The sequence below is a fragment of the Oncorhynchus clarkii genome, chromosome 21, assembly GCF_045791955.1.
Source record: "Oncorhynchus clarkii lewisi isolate Uvic-CL-2024 chromosome 21, UVic_Ocla_1.0, whole genome shotgun sequence".
Classification (NCBI taxonomy): domain Eukaryota; kingdom Metazoa; phylum Chordata; class Actinopteri; order Salmoniformes; family Salmonidae; genus Oncorhynchus; species Oncorhynchus clarkii.
Genome location: NC_092167.1, coordinates 46,658,515 through 46,679,492, shown reverse-complemented (window position 1 = coordinate 46,679,492; position 20,978 = coordinate 46,658,515). Strand labels below are relative to the sequence as shown.

The window sequence follows — 20,978 nt, the reverse complement described above, 5'->3', positions numbered from 1 at the left end:
TTTAAGAGGACACCACCTTTGTACACAAACACGTAGGACTATGCACACACACACACATGTATGCTAGCAAACACACAACTCTTCATTCTCCCATTCTCTCTCCTCAGGGAGGTCTCAGATACCCTGTCTTTGTCGTACGTTTTAATTCAACCCATGTAATTGGTATTCCTCAAGTTTCCGCCACAGCTTTTTCAAACGGGTCCTTAAATGATTTAATTTACAGGAATGTTAAATATTATCGACACATGCGGCGGAGCTGCGTAGGGCAAAGTCAAAATGAGTAAGTCGTCCTCGGACGGACCACTCGCCTTAAATTACCCAACCTGGTTTGGAAAATCAATGACAAAAATGCTTTTAATTAGGTTTTGGGTGTTACAGACAATAAAGTTAATTATAGAACTGGAGGAAGAGGAAACTATCAAGGCACGAGGCGAGACCCAAATGCAGACACAGGAGGCAGATGGTTGGAGTCTTACAATGTTTAATGATCCAAAGGGGTCGTCAAGAGAATGGTCGTGGACAGGCATAAAGGTCAAAACCAGATCAGAGTCAGGTGGGTACAAAGTCCAGAAACAGGCAAGGGTCAAAACCAGGAGGACTAGAAAAAGGAGAATGCTAAAATCAGGAGAAAGGGAAAAACACAGGAAACACAGTGATAAATACACTGGCACAGAGAGACAGGAAACACAGGGATAAATACACTGGCACAGAGAGACAGGAAACACAGGGATAAATACACTGGCACAGAGAGACAGGAGACACAGGGATAAATACACTGGCACAGAGAGACAGGAAACACAGGGATAAATACACTGGTACAGAGAGACAGGAAACACAGGGATAAATACACTGGCACAGAGAGACAGGAGACACAGGGATAAATACACTGGCACAGAGAAGCAGGAAACACAGGGATAAATACACTGGTACAGAGAGACAGGAAACACAGGGATAAATACACTGGCACAGAGAGACAGGAAACACAGGGATAAATACGCTGGCACAGAGAGACAGGAAACACAGGGATAAATACACTGACACAGAGAGACAGGAGACACGGATAAATACACTGGGGGAAACAAGGGACACCTGGAGGGGGTGGAGACAATCACAGGAACAGGTGAAACAGATCAGGGTGTGACAGAATCTCTAATGATAAGACTAATGATTAAATTATTCCAGATTGTCTTTCTTTTCTTAATGTGAGTGGAGAATGAAAGGGGGAGAGAGAGAATAGACAGTTGCTGCGACGTGTAGCCCTGCTCTGATGTCGTAGTCTGTGATGCTACTGGGACCTCTCCTTGGCTTCCCGTTAGGAAGTGGTGTGTCCAGAATGGTGTCCTCGAACCAAATTGTTCCTCTCTCTCTCTCTCAATTCAATTCAATTCCACTGCAAGGGCTTTATTGGCATGGGAAACACATGTTTATTTTGCCAAAGCTAGTGAAATAGATAAACAAATGTGAAATAAAATATTAACAGTACACATTACTGTCACGGCTTTCTTTCTGGGAAGGAGAGGCGGACCAAAACGCAGCGTGGTTATAGTTCATGGTTCTTTAATAAGAAAACTCAAACATGAACAAACTACAAAACAATAAACATGAAAACCGTACCAGTCTTAACTGGTGCATAAAACACAAAGACAGGAAACAATCACCCACAAAATACCCAAAGAATATGGCTGCCTAAATATGGTTCCCAATCAGAGACAACAATAAACACCTGCCTCTGATTGAGAACCACTCTAGGAAACCATAGACTTACCTAGACAACTAAACTGAACACAACCCCATTATTCTAATAAACCCCTAGACAAGACGAAACACAATAAATCACCCATTTTACACCCTGGCCTAACCAAAACAATAAAGAAAACAAAGATAACTAAGGCCAGGGCGTGACAGTACCCCACCCCAAAGGTGCGGACTCCCGGCCGCACACCTAAACCCATAGGGGAGGGTCTGGGTAGGCGTCTGTACACGGTGGCGGCTCTGGCGCGGGACGTGGACCCCACTGCATAATCGTTTTAGTCCGTTTTGCATCCTAGGAATGGCGACCCTACTAAATGGCCCCACTGGACTGAGGGGCAGCTCCGGACCGAGGTAGTTCAGGACTGAGAGGTAGCTCAGGCTGGTTGATGGCTCTGGCAGCTTCTGGCTGAATGGCGACTCTGGCGGATCCTGGCTGAATGGCGGCTCTGGCGGATCCTGGCTGAATGGCGGCTCTGGCGGTTCCTGGCTGAATGGCGGCTCTGGCGGATCCTGGCTGAATGGCGGTTCTGGAGGATCCTGGCTGACTTGCGGCTCTGGCGGCTCATGACAGACGGGAGACTCTGGCGGCTCATGACAGAGGGGAGACTCTGGCGGCTCATTACAGACGGGAGACTCTGGCGGCTCATGACAGGTGGGAGACTCTGGCGGCTCATGACAGGCGGGAGACTCTGGCGGCTCATGACAGGCGGGAGACTCTGGCGGCTCTGGACAGGCGGGAGACTCTGGCGGCTCTGGATAGGCGGGAGACTCTGGTGGCTCTGGACAGGCGGGAGACTCTGGCGGCTCTGGACAGGCGGGAGACTCTTGCAGCTCTGGACAGGCGGGAGACTCTGGCGGCTCTGGACAGGCGGGAGACCATGGCGACTCTGGACAGGCGGGAGACTCTGGCGACTCTGGACAGGCGGGAGACTCTGGCGGCTCTGGACAGGCGGGAGACTCTAGCTGCTCTGGACAGACGAGGCGCACTGTAGGCCTGGTGCGTGGTGCTGGTGGTATTGGGCCGAGGACACACACCTCAGGGCGAGTGCGGGGAGGAGGAACAGGGAGTACTGGGCTCTGGACACGCACAGGAAGCCTGGTGCGGGGGGCTGCCACCGGAGGGCTAGTGCGTGGAGGTGGCACTCGATAGACCGGACCGTGCAGGCGCACTGGAGCTCTTGAGCACCGAGCCTGCCCAACCTTACCTGGTTGAATGCTCCCGGTCGCCCTGCCAGTGCGGCGAGGTGGAATAGCCCTCACTGGGCTGTGCAGGCGAACCGGGGACACCATGCGTAAGGCTGGTGCCATGTAAACCGGCCCAAAGAGACGCACTGGAGATAGATGCGTTGGTCTGCCTACGGTGGCCTCTCTCAATAGCAAGGCTAAGCTCACTGAGTCTGTACATAGTCAAAGCTTTCCTTAAGTTTGGGTCAGTCACAGTGGTCCGGTATTATGCCACTGTGTACTCTCTGTTTAGGGCCAAATAGCATTCTAGTTTGCGCTGTTTTTTGGGAAATTCTTTCCAATGTGTCAAGTAATTATCTTTATTTGTTTTCTCATGATTGTTTGTTGATTGTTTGTTTGGGTCTAATTGCGTTGCAGTCCTGGGACTCTGTGGGGTGTTTGTGTTTGTGAACAGAGCCCCAGGACCAGCTTGCTTAACGGACACTTCTCCAGTTTTATTTCACTGTGGGTGATGGCTTTGTTATGGAAAGTTTGGGAATTGCTTCCTTTTAAGTGGTTTTAGAGTTGAACGGCTCTTTTCTGGATTTTGATAATAAGCGGGTATCTGCCAAATTCTGCTCTGCATATAATATTTAATGGTTAACGTTGTACTCAGAGGATACTTTTTGCAGAATTCTGCATGCAGCACTTCAATTTGGTTTTTGTCTCGTTTTGTGAATTCTTGGTTGGCGCGCGGACACCAGACCTCACAACCATAAAGGGCAATGGGTTCTATGACGGATTCAAGTATTTTTAGCCAGATCCTAATTGGTCGAATTTGAGGTTTCTTTTGATGGCAAAGAAGGCCCTTCTTGCCATGTCTCTCAGATCGTTCACAGCTTTGTGGAAGTTACCTGTGGCGCTGATGCTTAGGCCAAGGTTTGTACACTTTTTGTGTGCTCTAGGGCAACAGTGTCTAGTGCAATTTGTTTTCATGTTCTTGGGAACTGGACCTTTTTTGCAAAACCATTATTTTTGTCTTACTGCGATTTACTGTCAGGGCCCAGATCTGACAGAATCTGTGCAGAAGATCTAGGTGCTGCTGTAGGCTCTCCTTGGTTGGGGTCAGAAGCATCAGATCATCAGCAGCAAACAGTAGACATTTGACAGTAGACATATTCTAGTAGAGTGAGGCCGGGTGCTGCAGACTGTTCTAGTGCCCTGACCAATTTGTCGATACGGCCCTGTGGAAATTAATGTGTTTTTTGCCAATTTTAACCGTGCGCTTGTTTGTGCACATGGATTTTATAATGTCATATGTTATTCCCCAATCACCCCTTTCCATTAATTTGTATAGCAGGCCCTCATGCCAAATTGAGTCTAAAGCTTTTTTGAAATCAACAAAGCATGAGAAGACTTTGCCTTTGTTTTGTTTGTTTATCAATTAGGGTGTGCACGGTGAATACGTGGTCTGTTGTACGGTACTTTGGTAAGAAGCCAATTTGACATTTGCTCAGTACACTGTTTTCACTGAGAAAATGTACCAGTCTGCCGTTAATGAGTATTTACCCAAGGTTGCTGTTGACGCATACTTTTGTGGATTGGGGTGATCAGTCCTCAGTTCCAAATATTGGGGAAGATGCCAGAGCTGAGGATTATGTTAAAGAGTTTAAGTATAGCCAATTGGAATTTGTGGTCTGTATATTTAATCATTTCATTCAGGATACCATCAACACCACAGGCCTTTTTGTGTAGCAGGGTTTGTTTTTTGTCCTCTAGTTCATTCAAGGTAATTAGAGAATCCAGTGGGTTCTGGTAGTCTTTAATAGTTAATTCTAAGATTAGTATTTGATCATCTATATGTTTTTGCTGTTTGTTCTTTGTCATAGATTCTGTGGATTCTTCATCTACATTGAGCTGATTTCTGACGTGCTGTTCCCTCTTTTTCTGTAGTGTATTTCTGTATTGTTTTAGTGAATCACCGTAGTGAAGTAGGCTCAGGTTTTCTGTTTATGGTTGGACAGGTTTCTCAATTTCTTTCTTAGGTTTATTCATTCTTCATCAAACCATTTGTCAGCGTTGTAAATGTTCTTAGGTTGTCTGCTTGACATTCTTTTGATTTGATAGAGAAGCGGTGAAATATTCTGTTTACACCTTCACTATTACATTTAAACATTTTGTCCAGGAAATTGTCTTGAAGGGATTGAATTTGTTGTTGCCTAATTGTCTTTTGGTACATTTCTACACTACTTTCCTTCCATCTAGCATTTCTTAATATTATTCAGTTCCATTGACTTTGATGCCTCATGATTGAGCAAAGATATGTTCAAGTAGAGTGTGATTTTGCTGTAAGCTGATAGGGGTGTCAGCGGGAGTTGTGACCCGTTTTTGTTGGTTATGTTGTCGTAGTTGTGTCTAGGGGGGGCATATTGGGGAGGGAATGTTTTCGCCTCCAGGTAGATGTTTGTACCCCTGTGTGTGTGTGTGTATCTCTCTCTCTCTCTCTCTCTCTCTCTCTCTTTCGGTGCATGCTGGGAGTTTTTTGGAGTTTGAGTGTTTGGTGTGGAAAGCTCTATCCTAACTAACTTTCTTGATTCTTTTATTTACATGTTATTTTCTATGGTGGAGGGTTAATTAAATATTTGTTTTAGCGGTATCCAAAGTTTTTTTTTCAAAGTTAGGGTGGAAGAGGACAGAGTAACTTTCCTGGGGGTTGGAAGGTGTAGTGTGCGCAATGGCTTCTCAGCCTAGCGCGGAGGAGACGCTGTCGATACAGCATGGATTCAGGTGTGTTCCTGAGAACGGAGTTAAGGTGGAGGAGGTTCTGCTCGCGGTCGGTGAACAGGTAGGAGCTGAGTTTATACATTCTGCTTCTAGAATGAACAAAGCTGTGGTTGTGTTCATGAAAAGGGCTAATTTGGTCGGTAGGCTAATTGCTAGCGGAATATTTGTAAGGGATGTGTTGGTGTCAATTTCACCTCTCTCTACCCCTTCAACAAGAGTTGTAGTGGCAAATTTGCCTCCGTTTATTACGGATGATCAAATTAGGAAAGAGCTGAGTCGTTTTGGTAAGTTTGCTAGCGGTTTCCGTGTACTGTCAGCAGGTTTTCAGGCAGATGCCGTTAAGCACGTTGTTTCGTTCAGGAGGCAAGTGTTTATGTTTCTGAACAATAATGAGCAACAGCTAAATGTGCATTTTAAAGTGAGGCATGGGGAGGGGCTCTATGCCAGCACAGATAGTCTACGGTGTTTTGAATGTGGGGATTTGGGGCACAAGAGTTTTGCGTGCCCACATAAAGGCCATAGACAAGGTGAGGGTACAACGGCAGGTGGGGGAAATCGAGGTCAAAATGCAGGGGGTAAGGAGATGCAGATAGCAGAGGCTGGGCCTAGTCAGTCTAGAGATGGTGGTGTAGATGAGGCTGGGCCTAGTCAGGCTAGAGATGGTAGGGTAGTGGAGGCTGGGTCTAGTCAGGCTAGAGATGGTGGAGAAGCAGAGGCTGGGTCTAGTCAGGCTAGAGATGGTAGGGTAGTGGAGGCTGGGTCTAGTCAGGCTAGAGATGGTGGAGAAGCAGAGGCTGGGTCTAGTCAGGCTAGAGATGGTGGGGTAGCTGAGGCTGGGCCTAGACATGCTATGGAGGGTGGTGCAGATGATGCTGGGCCGAGTCATGCTATGGAGGGTGGTGCAGATAATGCTGGGCCGAGTCATGCTATGGAGGGTGGTGTAGCTGAGGCTGGCCCTAGTCATGCTATGGAGGGTGGTGTAGCTGAGGCTGGCCCTAGTCATGCTATGGAGGGTGGTGCAGATGATACTGCGTCTAGTCAGGTAATTCTAGTGGATGAGGAGAGTATAGTGGGGAAGTGTAAGAGATTAGGGGGGGAGGAGGAGGGTGTCAAGAGGAAAAAGAAAAAGGGTGTGGACAAAGGCACCATGGAAATGTTGCCTGTTGCTGTGGGTGAGGCCCTAACCAGAGAGAAAGGGCAGGTGGTCAGGGTGGGAGATAGAGAAGAGGAGGAAAGTGAGTCTGAGGAAGAGGATGAGGAGTTATTTTTTTCAGACTCCTCTTCAATTGGCCCGGAGCTGACATCCAGTCAACCCGAGGGGTCTAAGTACACGTTGAGAGAACTGACAAGGTTCCTGAATGAGACTAAGGGGAAAAAAGTTAATCTTGAGGCTTTTTTTCCTGATCCTAGGAAGTTTGTAAGATCAGTACAACATGCTATGAGAAATGAGGGGCATGGTGTCCTCTCACCCAGGAAACGGTTTAGGTTGAGGAAGTGGGTCACAACAGTGCGTAAAGGTTTACCTTCAGACACTGTTTAGATGTTTAATTTCTTACTGACACTGGGGCTTTTTGAGCTTTGCTATTGGTCTATTTCTCTGCTGGCTTTTCTCCCACTTCTTATGGAGACTCTTCGGGTAGGCTCGCTCAATATAAATGGCGCCAGAGATGCGGGAAAGAGGAGTGTGTTGGGTGAATATGTAAAACAAAAAAAAGTACAGGTGTTGTTTCTGCAGGAGACGCATAGTGATGTGGTGAATGAAGTTGATTGGGGGCTCTGGTGGAAAGGGGCAAGTGTGTTGAGCCATGGGACAAATCTTAGTGCAGGGGTGGCAGTCCTTTTTGCACCTGGTCTGGCTGTAAAAATTTGCTCCTCAAAGGAGGTGTGTAGGGGTAGGTTGCTTGTTGTTAAAGCAGAAATTAACAACATGTGTTTTGTCTTTATAAATGTGTATGCGCCTAACACAGGGAGAGAAAGAGGGGTTCTATTTGGGAGTCTTAGACAGGAACTCTCACAAGTAGCGCCTGAGGAGACGCTGGTGATCGGAGGTGACTGGAACTGTACAATGGATTTTACAAAAGACAGAAATGGGGAAGAGCCTCATTCAGTGTCAGTGGGAGTGTTAAGGGATATCTTTAATCAGTTTGACCTAGTGGATGTTTGGAGAACTAAACATCCAAACACAAGACAGTATACGTGGGTGAAGGTTTTTGGGGCTAGGGTGAGTGCAGCTCGACTTGATCGCTTTTACATGTCCAGGAATCAGAGCAATAGGCTGCTGGGTGCTACCATTCTCCCAGTGGGGTTTTCGGATCACCACATAACCATGGCTCGGCTGTCTATTTCACCAGGGCCCCGGCAGGCATCTTATTGGAAGTTCAATGTAAAGCTCTTACAAGATGCCACTTTTTGCTCAGGTTTCCAGACTTTTTGGGAAAGATGGGGGCAGCGAAGAGAGGAGTATGAGTCTCTGAGTCAATGGTGGGATGTGGGGAAAGTGCAAATTCGGCTTTTCTGTCAACAGTATACTGCTCTCTCATCCTCAGAGGCTAGGAGAGTATTGGGGGAACTAGAGCGGTGTATTAGTGAGATGGAGGTAGAGATGGTGGGGCAAGGCAATGTAGGCCTCCAGGCTAACTTAGCCGAATTACGTAGGGACCTGGGCAGTTTTTTCCAGGTTAAAGCAAAGGGAGCACTTGTAAGAGCTAGGTTCTCCATGCTCAAGGAGATGGATGCTCCCAGCTCCTTCTTCTTTGGTTTGGAAAGACAGAGCAGTGAATCCAAGGGTATGCATTGTCTACGGCTGTCTGATGGGCGGATGACCTCTGTGGTGGGGGAGATGCGGGAGCGGACTGTGGAGTTTTATACTGAATTGTATAGGGCAGAAATGTGTGATCCTATGTGTGCTCAGGTCTTGTTCGCAGGACTCCCTAAGCTCTCTCGGGCACAGAGGGATGAAATGGACATTCCTCTGTTGTCACATGAACTGGCAGAGGCAGTAACCCAGATGTCCCCCGGTCGTGCACCTGGGGTCGATGGACTTCCAGTGGAATTTTACAAAAAATTCTGGGGAACAATTGGACAGGATTTATTTTGCGTGTTGCGTGAATGCGTCAGGGTAGGAGAGTTGCCGATGAGCTGCCGTCGGGCGGCTCTGACTCTCCTGCCCAAAAAAGGGGACTTGTGTGAACTTAAGAACTGGAGGCCTGTGGCATTACTCTGTGCGGACTACAAGATTTTTGCCAAGGTCCTCTCTAACAGACTGAAGTCCCATCTGGACTCTATAATACACAAGGACCAGACATATTGTGTACCGGGACGCTCAATCACGGACAACTTGTTCTTGATTAGGGACATGTTGGATTTGTGGAGAGGTTCTAATGTGAACTTTGGACTGGTCTCTTTAGATCAAGAGAAGGCTTTTGATAGAGTGGATCATGAGTATCTGTTTAATGTGATGTCTGTGTTTGGGTTTGGGAAGAGTTTTGTGACCTGTGTGAAGCTGTTGTATGCTGGGGCGTCATGTATGGTTAAGGTGGGAGGGGGGCTCAGTAGGCCAGTCTGGGTGAGACGGGGTATTAGACAAGGATGCCCTCTATCTGGGCAGCTGTACACACTAGCCATTGAGCCTTTTTTAGGACTGCTACGCAGGAGACTGCGGGGAGTGTGCTGGATAGGCATGGATGTGGTGACAGGAATAGCAGTCTCAGCATATGCAGATGATGTTTCTGTGATGGTCAGGGATGGGCAAGATATGCAGGAACTAGAGACCAGTCTGAAGGTGTACGAGGGAGCTTCATCAGCTAAGGTAAACTGGGGCAAGAGCAAAGCTCTGTTATGTGGGGCATGGGGGGATAGGGCTCCTCCTCTGCTTCCAGGGGGTTTGCAGTGGGGTTGTGAAGGGCTTAAAGTGTTGGGGGTGTACCTGGGCTCGGAGAGGTGGGTCAGCAAGAACTGGGAGGGGCTGTCACAGGCAGTGGTGTCAAGACTGGCCAGGTGGAGGTGGCTCCTGTCCCAAGTGTCATATAGAGGGAGGGTGCTGATAATCAACAACCTGGTGGCATCTTCCTTGTGGCATAAACTGGCTGTCCTCAACCCCCCCGCCGGTCTGCTTGCAGACCTGCAACGCAAGCTGGTGGACTTCTTTTGGTCGGGACATCACTGGCTGAAGGCAGCAGTTTTGTACATGACCGTCCACGAAGGAGGACAGGGCTTGGTGGAACTGGAGAGCAGGATGGCTGCTTTCCGACTAAAGGCGGTGCAGAGACTGCTGTACCACACTGATGTTGGCTGGAGGGAACCAGCATGCGCGCTGCTGAGGAGAGCTGGCGGATTAGGGTTGGACCGGCAGCTGTTCCTCATGAAGCTGGAGAGGCTGAGTACAGCAGGTCTCTCAGAGTTTTACTCTGCGGTGCTGAGGGCCTGGCAGCTGCTAAGGCCCACACGAGAAGGGGGTGTGGAGCCTGGGCAGTGGGTGTGGGAGGAGCCTATCTTCCACAACCCAGCCATCCTTTTGAGATCGGTTCAGTCGGCCACCCTGCAGAGGCAACTGATGGCAGGAGGTTTACAAAGGCTGGGTGACCTGAGACTGCTGGGAGAGGAGGGGTGGAAAACCCCGGAGGTCTTGGCGCAACAAACAGGAATAACGTCTCTTAGGCTGCTGGAAAGATTCCTGGAGGAGGTCCAGGAGGCACTGTCTGAGCCGGTAAGGGGGGTGTTTGAGAGGCCAAAGGGAGAGGGGCCACCAATGTTCCCGCCACTGCAGGTGACGGCAGAGACTGGAGACTGGCAAGGGGGTCTGGAGGACTTGTTAGATTTTAACACTCCGAGCCTGGGGGAGTTTGAGGGGGTGGGAGGTAAAGCCCTCTACAACCTCTGCGTTAAGGTTAGGAGCATTAGAAGCCTAACAGGAGTAAAGGCACATCAGTGGCAGGGGGTATGTGGGGCGGAGAGTATGGTGGGTTTTCGATGGAGGGCGCTCTACAAACCCCCAGTACCAAAGAGGTCAGGGGACCTCCAGTGGAGGGTTCTTCATGGAGCCCTGGCCACTAACAGCTGGTTGGCACGGGTTGATCCGGGAATTGGGCAGGGGTGTCCTTTCTGTCAAATGAAAGAAACTGTAATTCATGTGTTTTCTGTGTGCACCAGGTTAATGCCATTAATGTCTCTGTTGGAATGTCTGTGTGACAGGTTGGGGGTGGTTTTTGCTGTTGGGATGTTTATAATGGGATACAGGTATTCGAGTAAGGAGAAAGAAAAATGTGTTTTGTTGAATTTTCTGTTTGCTCAGGCAAAGTTAGCTATTTGGCTAACAAGGAGGAACAGGGTTAAAGGTGGGGGTATAACAGACCCTTTACTACTGTTTAATGGGATGGTCTCTGCGCGCCTTAGGGTTGAGTTTGAGTTCTATAAAATGATCAAATGTGTGGAGATGTTTGAGGAGATATGGTGTGTTGGGGGGGCTGTCTGTATTGCTGGGGAAGATGTTTTGGATATACGGTTGTAGGAGAGGGTTTTTGTGTATGGTGATTTGTATCATGTGGTAGAGGATATATTTTTATTTTTTATTTTAGGGGAGGGGGGGGGGGGGTGAGTTTTAAATGAATTGAGAATGTTTCAATAAAGAAAGACCAAAAGTCAAAAAAGTCTCTCTCTCTCTCTCTCTCTCTCTCTCTCTCTCTCTCTCTCTCTCTCTCTCTCTCTCTCTCTCTCTCTCTCTCTCTCTCTCTCTCTCTCTCTCTCTCTCTCTCTCTCTCTCTCTCTCTCTCTCTCTCTCTCTCTCTCTCTCTCTCTCTCTCTCTCTCTCTCTCTCTCTCTCTCTCTCTCTCTCTCTCTCTCTCTCTACCTCCCCAGAGTGCCTGATTTTACATGTATTAAATGTTTCTGATACCTGTCCCCTCTCTCTCTTCTCACTGTCAAACACGATGACTGCACTGAATGACACATGTTATAATAATAGTATTCAACCCTTTACATCAAATAACCCGGCAACCATTTCCGTGGCAACCACAAATGCATCTCCTGTTTCGGGACGATTGAAGCGGAGGTAGGAAGTGTTCCTTTATGAAATGCCACAAAGTGAGGACGTTGCTCATAACAGCAGTCAGTTAAGACTTGTTTTAATAGGACATTTTGTAACTGGGTGAGGTTTAGAATTCTGAGGAAGCGTATCTTGTTGTTAGTTTTGGGTGAAGGCGTTTCAGCTCGTTACAAAGAGTACGGACAAAATTTAGAAACTCGTATTTGATATATTGTATTGAGACAGAGTGAGTCGTTGTACAACGCAGACACAGTTCTGAATCCTACGAACCACTTAAGTAAAACATCAGGACTTTTATTCAACAGCGTCCCATTTAACAATCAGGATAATAATTCACGGTAATAATGATATGGTCATTTAACAGATGCTTTTATCACAAGCCACCCATAGTTTATCACTAAGTCTCAAACATAGCTTTGATTATCTCTCTCTCTTTCTTTCTATCTTACACTCTTTCTCTCTCACTCACTCACCCACTCACTCGCTCGCCCGCCCGCTCACTCACTCACTCACTCACCCGCTCACTCAGCCACTCACTCGCCACTCACTCGCCCACTCACTCACCCACTCGCCCGCTCGCTCACTCACTCACTCACTCATTCACTCACTCACTCACTCACTCACTCACCCACTCACTCACCCCCCACTCGCTCACTCAGCCACTCACTTGCCACTCACTCGCCCACTCACTTACCCACTCGCCCACTCACTCACCCACTCGCCCGCACGCTCACTCACTCGCTCACTCGCCCACTCACTCACTCACTCACTCACTCACTCACTCACTCACTCACCTGCTCACCCGCTCGCTCACTCACTCGCTCACTTGCCCACTCACCCACTGGCTCACTCAGCCACTCACTCAGCCACTCACTCAGCCACTCACTCAGCCACTCACTCACTCACTCACTCACTCACTCACTCACTCACTCATTCACTCACTCACTCACTCATAATTGAGTCCCCTCTCATGGTAAGTGTATCATTGTCCACGGCCCCTTTGTCCAGCCCGTGTCTATAGTCTATCAGCTATCTGATAGATAATGATGCCTTTCACACTAACACACTAATCACATGAGAGACTCTGATCCACATGCATATCAATCTCTTCTTCTTTTCCTCCAGTATGTTTTATTTATCCATCCATCTTAAAACGCATAAACAACCCTAACCCTTCAGTTCACCCAAATAAACACCGACCAACAAACACAATTAATTACTCATGAATCATTAGCAATTAATGGCCTCTTCTCTCTCTCTTTCTCTGCTTTCATTTCCAATTAGCTGTGTTGAACGCTGCAAAGAAGTCTTCAACTAGAGAGTATTAGAGCAGTGAAATGCTGCCAGCCATGCCTCTATGATATCTGCTGTCTTTTCTGTTTGTCACTGAACCGTGTGTGTGTGTGTGTGTGTGTGTGTGTGTGTGTCCCCCCCCCCTTCCAGGTCAGCACCGGTTCTTGGGCCCTAGCCTCTCTAAAGTTAGGAGCCTGAAGTTAGACAGCAGTATCTGGAGCAACGAGCTGGTGGAGGTACGGAGATGTTTGATGTGTGCTCCAGATCACAAGGAATGTGTTGAGGTTTTTCCTGTGGAAGTTGTGGAGTCTGGAAAAGGCGTTTCAGAAAGAATGGGCTATTTTACCACATACCTTTAGTTTGGCTACAGTAATAGGATTTGGGATTATGCTTCTACACTACAGACTTTCAGTGACTACAGTAGGTTATAACACTTTTAGTTTTAAAATAAAGTTTTAATGTTAATCAAATGTTACATGATTGTTCTCTGACTTCACCGTTATAATAGTTAAATAGACCTCTGACCTCTGCCCTCTGACATCGCAGCTCTTTCTGGAGGTGGGAAATGAGAACGCCAACAGCTTCTGGGCGGCCAGCCTGCCCCTGGAGGAAGAGCTTCACATGGGGGCGTCGCCCGAGCAACGGGCCACTTTCCACCGCAGGAAGTACAGAGAGAGGAAGTACCGGAGGGACCTGGGAAGCCTTCACGACCAGGAGCAGCTCAATCAGGTAGACACTGAACTGGTATAATCATGTGGGAACTGGCTGGACCCTGTCTGAATAGATAGAAACTGGGTGAAACTGGGTGAACCTGGGTGAAACTGGGTGAAACTGGGTGAAACTGGGTGAAACTGGATTCATGTTTCTAGTTTAGTAATTTTTCCCAAATGCGCCTCTTCAGTGTTCCTGTACTTGACACTAAGATGTAAACCAATCTAACTGACAAGAGAAATGGCCTTCACGAGTGCCGTCTCCATGTGTTATAACATGGTTTAGTTATAACCCCTCTCTCCATAGTTAGTCTCTATGTATAGTTAGATGGTTTAGTTATAACCCCTCTCTCCATAGTTAGTCTCTATGTATAGTTAGATGGTTTGGTTATAACCCCTCTCTCCATAGTTAGTCTCTATGTATAGTTAGATGGTTTGGTTATAACCCCTCTCTCCATAGTTAGTCTCTATGTGTAGTTAGGTGGTTTAGTTATAACCCCTCTCTCCATAGTTAGTCTCTATGTATAGTTAGATGGTTTGGTTATAACCCCTCTCTCCATAGTTAGTCTCTATGTATAGTTAGATGGTTTGGTTATAACCCCTCTCTCCATAGTTAGTCTCTATGTATAGTTAGATGGTTTGGTTATAACCGCTCTCTCCATAGTTAGTCTCTATGTCTAGTTAGATGGTTTAGTTATAACCCCTCTCTCCATAGTTAATCTCTATGTATTATAACATGGTTTAGTTATAACCCCTCTCTCCATAGTTAGTCTCTATGTATAGTTAGATGGTTTAGTTATAACTCCTCTCTCCATAGTTAGTCTCTATGTGTAGTTAGATGGTTTAGTTATAACCCCTCCATAGTTAGTTTATAATGTGTTTGTTACGCTGTTGAACGTGAGTTATTTTGGCCCCACCATCACCAACACAAAGTGTGTTTAAGAACTCCCCAGCACTGAGCCTCTAAAAGGCTGAGTTTACACCTGCGTCAGCGTTTACACAGATCATTCCTCGCTTATTGTTTTGCGAAAAAGAGAAGGATCGAGGGAATGAGAGGTAGCGGGAGAGAACGAGAGATTCTCATTAAATGGAAAAGTGGATTAGGAACCACAACAGAAATGCTTCAGTTGGTTCTCGGTCGGCTTTACTCTGTGTGTGTGTGTGTGTGTGTGTGTGTGTGTGTGTGTGTGTGTGTGTGTGTGTGTGGGTGTGTGTGTGTGTGTGTGTGTGTTTGCGTGCAAGTGTGTTAGCCTTGGTGCTTTAAAAAACTGTGAATGTTCTTTTCAAATAGTGGTAGAAGAGGGTGGTAGGAGAGAAAGTGTGAGGGAGAGTAGAGGAGAGCCATATTAAGAGCCATACTCTTTCTCCATCTCTCTCTCCGTCTCTCTCCGTCTTTCTCAGTCTCTCTATTTCTCTCTCCATATGTCCCTGTCTCTGTTCATCTCTCCCTGTCTCTCTCCATCTCTATCTGTATTTCTCCATCTCTCTCTCTCTCCCTCTCTCTCGCTCTGTGTCTCTCTCTCTCATCGGATGCAGCCTCCACTGTTTGTAGTAATTACAGAAAGGGTCTAGCCATTGGTATAGGAATGGGATGATACAGTGGTATAGGAATGGGATGATACAGTGGAATGGGATGATACAGTGGAAAGGGATGATACAGTGGAATGGGATGATACAGTGGAATGGGAATGTAATGGTACAATGGTATATGATTGGGATGATACAGTGGTATAGGATTGGGATGATACATTGGTATAGGATTGGGATGATACAGTGGAATGGGGTGATACAGTGGTATGGGAATGGGATGATACAGTGGTATAGCAATGGGATGATACAGTGGAATGGGATGATACAGTGATATAGTAATGGGATGATACAGTGGAATGGGATGATACAGTGGAAAGGGATGATACAGTGGAATGGGAATGTAATGGTACAGTGGTATATGATTGGGATGATACAGTGGTATAGGATTGGGATGATACAGTGGAATGCGATGATACAGTGGTATAGGATTGGATGATACAGTGGTATATGATTGGGATGATACAGTGGAATGGGATTGGATGGTACAGTGGTATATGATTGGGATGATACAGTGGTATATGATTGGGATGATACAGTGGAATGGGATTGGATGGTACAGTGGTATATGATTGGGATGATACAGTGGTATAGAATTGGGATGATACAGTGGAATGGGATGATACAGTGGAATGGGAATGTAATGGTACAGTGGTATATGATTGGGATGATACAGTGGTATAGGATTGGGATGATACAGTGGTATAGGATTGGGATGATACAGTGGAATGGGGTGATACAGTGGTATGGGAATGGGATGATACAGTGGAATGGGATGATACAGTGGTATAGTAATGGGATGATACAGTGGAATGGGATGATACAGTGGAAAGGGATGATACAGTGGAATGGGAATGTAATGGTACAGTGGTATATGATTGGGATGATACAGTGGTATAGAATTGGGATGATACAGTGGAATGGGATGATACAGTGGTATAGGTTTGGATGATACAGTGGAATGGGATGATACAGTGGTATGGGATGATACAGTGGTATGGGATGATACAGTGGTATGGGAATGGGTTGATACAGTGGTATGGGAATGGGATGATACCGTGGAATGGGATGATGCCGTGGTATGGGATGATACAGTGGAATGGGATGATACCGTGGAATGGGATGATGCCGTGGTATGGGATGATACAGTGGTATGGGAATGGGATGATACAGTGGCATGGGAATGGGATGATACAGTGGTATAGGAATGGGATGATACATGGGAATGGACTGATACAGTGGTATGGAATTGGGATGATACAGTAGAATGGGATTATAAATTAGAATGGGATGATACAGTGGTATGGGAATGGGATGATACAGCGGTATAGGAATGGAATGATATAGTGGTATAGGAAAGGAATGATACAATAGAATGGGATGGTAAGGTGGTATGGGAATGGGATGATACAGTGGTATATGACTGGGATGACATTGTTGTATAGGAATGGGATGATACAGTGGTATAGGAATGGGATGATATAGTGGGATAGGAATGGGATGACATTGTGGTATAGGAATGGGATGATACAGTGGTATAGGAGTGGGATGATACAGTGGTATTTGAATGGGATGATACAGTGGTATAGGAGTGGGATGATGCAGTGGTATAGGAATGGGAGGATACGGTGGTATAGGAATGGGATGATACAGTGGTGTAGCAATTGGATCATACAATGAAATGGGATGATAGAGTGGTATAGGAATGGGATGATACAGTGGTAGAGGGATGGGACGATACAGTGGTATAGGAATGGGATGATACAGTGGTATGGGAATGAGATGATACAGTGGTATGGGAATGAGATGATACAGTGGTATGGGATTGGGATGATACAGTGGTATCAGAATGGGATGATACAATGGTATCGGAATGGGATGATACAATGGTATGGGAATGGGATGATACAGTGGAATGGGATGATACAGTGGTATGGGAATGGGATGATAGAGTAGAATGGGATGATACAGTGGTATGGGAATCGGATGATACAGTGGTATGGGAATGGATGACCCAGTGGTATGGAAATGGGATGATACAGTAGAATGGGATGATACAGTGGTATAGGAATGAGATGATACAGTGGTATGGGAATGGGATGATACAGTGGTATCGGAATGGGATGATACAATGGTATGGGAATGGGATGATAGAGTAGAATGGGATGATACAGTGGTATGGGAATGGGATGATAGAGTAGAATGGAAATGGAATGATACAGTGGTATCGAAATGGGATGATACAGTAGAATTGGATGATACAGTGGTATGAGAATGGGATGCTAGAGTAGAATGGAATGATACAGTGGTATGGGAATGGGATGATACAGTGGTATGGGCATGGGATGATACAGTAGAATGGGAATGGAATGATTAAGTGGTATGAGAATGGGATGATACAGTGGTATGGGAATGGGATGATACAGTGGTATGGAAATGGAATTATACAGTGGTATGGGAATGGGATGATACAGTGGTATAGGAATGGAATGATACAGTGGTATGGTGATGGGATGATACAGTGGTATGGGAATGGGATGATACAGTGGTATGGGATGATACAGTGGTATGGGATGATACAGTGGTATGGGAATGGGATGATACAGTGGTATGGGAATGGGATGATACAGTGGTATGGGAATGGGATGATACAGTGGTATGGGAATGGGATGATACAGTGGTATGGAATGATACAGTGGTATGGTATGATACAGTGGTATGGGAATGGGATGATACAGTGGTATGGGAATGGGATGATACCGTGGTATGGGAATGGGATGATACAGTGGTATGGGAATGTGATGATACAGTGGTATGGAATGATACAGTGGTATGGGAATGGGATGATACCGTGGTATAGGAATGGGATGATACAGTGGTATAGGAATGATACAGTGGTATGGAATGATACAGTGGTATGGGAATGGGATGATACAGTGGTATAGGAATGGGATGATACAGTGGATTGGGAATGGGATAATACAGTGGATTGGGAATGGGATGATACAGTGGTATAGGAATGATACAGTGGTATGGGAATGGGATGATACAGTGGTATAGGAATGGGTTGATACAGTTCTCTAGAGAAACTACAACTCCCTACTACATTTCACAGTTTAGGCTGGATCTGATTCATCTCTAGAGAAACTACAACTCCCTACTACATTTCACAGTTTAGGCTGGATCCGATTTATCTCCAGAGAAACTGTGCAACGTGCACATTGAGCTCACAGGAAAAAAATATTTTAAAAAATGAACTAAATGGAATTCAAATAATTGAACAGCATCGGTCAATTATTGTTTGAAAAACAAAAATAACGGACATTTTGGTTAATCGCTCAGCACTACCTCACCAATTTCAATCATTGGGGGGACAACTACTGAACTACATGAAATCTCTCTCCTATGATGTGACTGACATAACACTGCCCTTAGTGTTTGTGTGGTTAATGTTTTATAGCCTGTGTCTTGTTCCTGTGCTTTATAGAGTACCTGCGTGTTTAGACCCACATTATGTGTATGGATAATGTGTGCGTGTGTGTGTATGTATACATGGCGTGCTTAGCCTCACTTTCAAACCTTCCTTGTTTCTGGCGGATTGATTAAACGCGCCGCCTCTGTGCTGGGCCTCACTTTCAGTCCTTCCTTGTTTCTGGTGGATCGATAAAACACGTTGGCTCTGTACTGGGCAGAATTACACTCTCACCATTCCACCTCTCTGCCTCTCCTCTTTGGTTTAGGGGGATACACTATTATGTTTATGAACAAGAGAGAGAGAGAGGGGGGGGGGGGGTGAGGGCGAGAGAGAGGGGGAGAGAGAGAAAGGGGGGGGGGGGAGAGTGAGGGCGAGAGAGAGAGAGAGGGGGGGGGAGTGAGGGCGAGAGAGAGGGGGAGAGAGAGAGAGAGAGAGAGAGAGAGAGAGAGAGAGAGAGAGAGAGGGGGAGAGTGAGGGCGAGAGAGAGGGGGAGAGAGAGAGATCCCATTTTAATTGGCTGGATAGCATTTTTCCCCTTGTCCCAAAAGTGGTTCTCTCAACAGCCTTTAAAATGTATTCATGGGATTTCACAGCCCATTTCAAATAGCAAATGCTTTTCTATCCAAGTGTGACACTCATATACTCAATAAAGGTTCATTTATCGCCAAATCTCTTCTCCTGTGTTGGGGGATTGTATTTGTGAATATTGTTGCTTGGCTATTTAGGTGAAACATCTGTCGATGTGCCCTTTAGCAAGGCACTTAACCCTAATTGCTCCTGTAAATCGCTATAAGAGCGTGTGCTAATTTACTCTCTCTCTCTCTCTCTCTCTCTCTCTCTCTCTCTCTCTCTCTCTCTCTCTCTCTCTCTCTCTCTCTCTCTCTGTCTCTCTCTCTCTCTAGGCACTGTGTGCTGCTGTGGTTCTACCTGATGTGTTAGAGACCATGTCATTGGTGTTCAGTGGAGCTGATGTGATGTGTGCTACAGGAGATCCAACCTACTCGACGCCCTACCTTCTGGCCCAGAGGGCAGGGCAGAGGCTACAAATGGAGTTCCTACACCACAACAAGCTCTCAGGTAGATAGCTGTGTCTGTGTGTGTTACCATACCATCGTGTGTTGCTAATCCCTATGTGTGTGTGGGCCTGTGCAGCACGTCTGTCAGCCTCTGAGTGTGTATTCAGAAAAAGGGGCGTCTTAAGTCATCATACAAAGCACATTGTCATCCGCCAGCATTTCAGCCACACATTGGACACCCTTTGTACTGCCACAAACCTTTTCAACAGTGGAAATAACAGCTCATTGATACGCTATTCAGGCATGCCAGTCCTGTCTCTCACATATAAATCTGTGAAAAGGTCGTTGAAAGTAGTGGCTAGATTTTGGGTGTTTTTTTTGAGAGCACAGACAAGCCCAGTCCAGCGGCTTCCTTCCTTCCTTCCTTCCTTCCTTCCTTCCTTCCTTCCTTCCTTCCTTCCTTCCTTCCTTCCTTCCTTCCTTCCTTCCTTCCTTCCTTCCTTCCTTCCTTCCTTCCTTCCTTCCTTCCTTCCTTCCTTCCTTCCTTCCTTCCTTCCTTCCTTCCTTCCTTCCTCCTCCCTCCCTCCCTCCCTCCCTCCCTCCCTCCCTCCCTCCCTCCCTCCACACACAATCAGGCTGTTGTATTTTTTACTTTACAATCCAATCATGTTTGAAACTCTCACTCATGCCAGCCTTCCCAGTCATAAAAGCTCAGTGAGAGACGTTATATTTCTCCCCTCATTCTCAGGAGTAGAGAGCGAAGGCAGGAGCGAACAAAGGGAGGCGGCTTTATGAAAGGAGATAGAGAAGAATAAAACACCTCTCTGTCGTCTGCTCTCTCCTCCGTTTCCTCCCCAGAACTGCCTACATCGACCGATATAAGGGCAATTCCCTTATCTTTCTGTAGTAGGATGCATGTCACAGATGTGTTGCGCTGTTTTGATTCCCTCGTGACGCACATGTTGTGCTCGGATGGTTCCTTGCGGGGCGCAGTGATAAGAGTGAATTAAGTCGAGGAGCGAGAGAACCGCTCTGTCGAAAGGAAGGACATACTTTCCCAGGGACCTTGATTTGCATAATGTATGCACTGCGTCTATGCACACTCTCCTGCTCCGAGGCTGTTAAGGCCTACCAACTGCCTTTTTGGGTCACCTGGT

The 20,978-nt window shown here is 46.6% G+C and overlaps 1 protein-coding gene across 1 annotated transcript in view; it reads left to right on the top strand.

Annotated features, from left to right (window-relative positions):
• Positions 1-20,978, top strand: part of LOC139379099 (ArfGAP with RhoGAP domain, ankyrin repeat and PH domain 2) — a 224,414-nt gene that overhangs the window by 94,976 nt on the left and 108,460 nt on the right. The window contains exons 12-14 of the mRNA XM_071121911.1: positions 13,184-13,269; positions 13,580-13,762; positions 19,708-19,882. Of these exons, the coding sequence (XP_070978012.1) occupies positions 13,184-13,269; positions 13,580-13,762; positions 19,708-19,882 (444 nt within the window). The remainder of the gene's footprint in view (positions 1-13,183; positions 13,270-13,579; positions 13,763-19,707; positions 19,883-20,978) is intronic.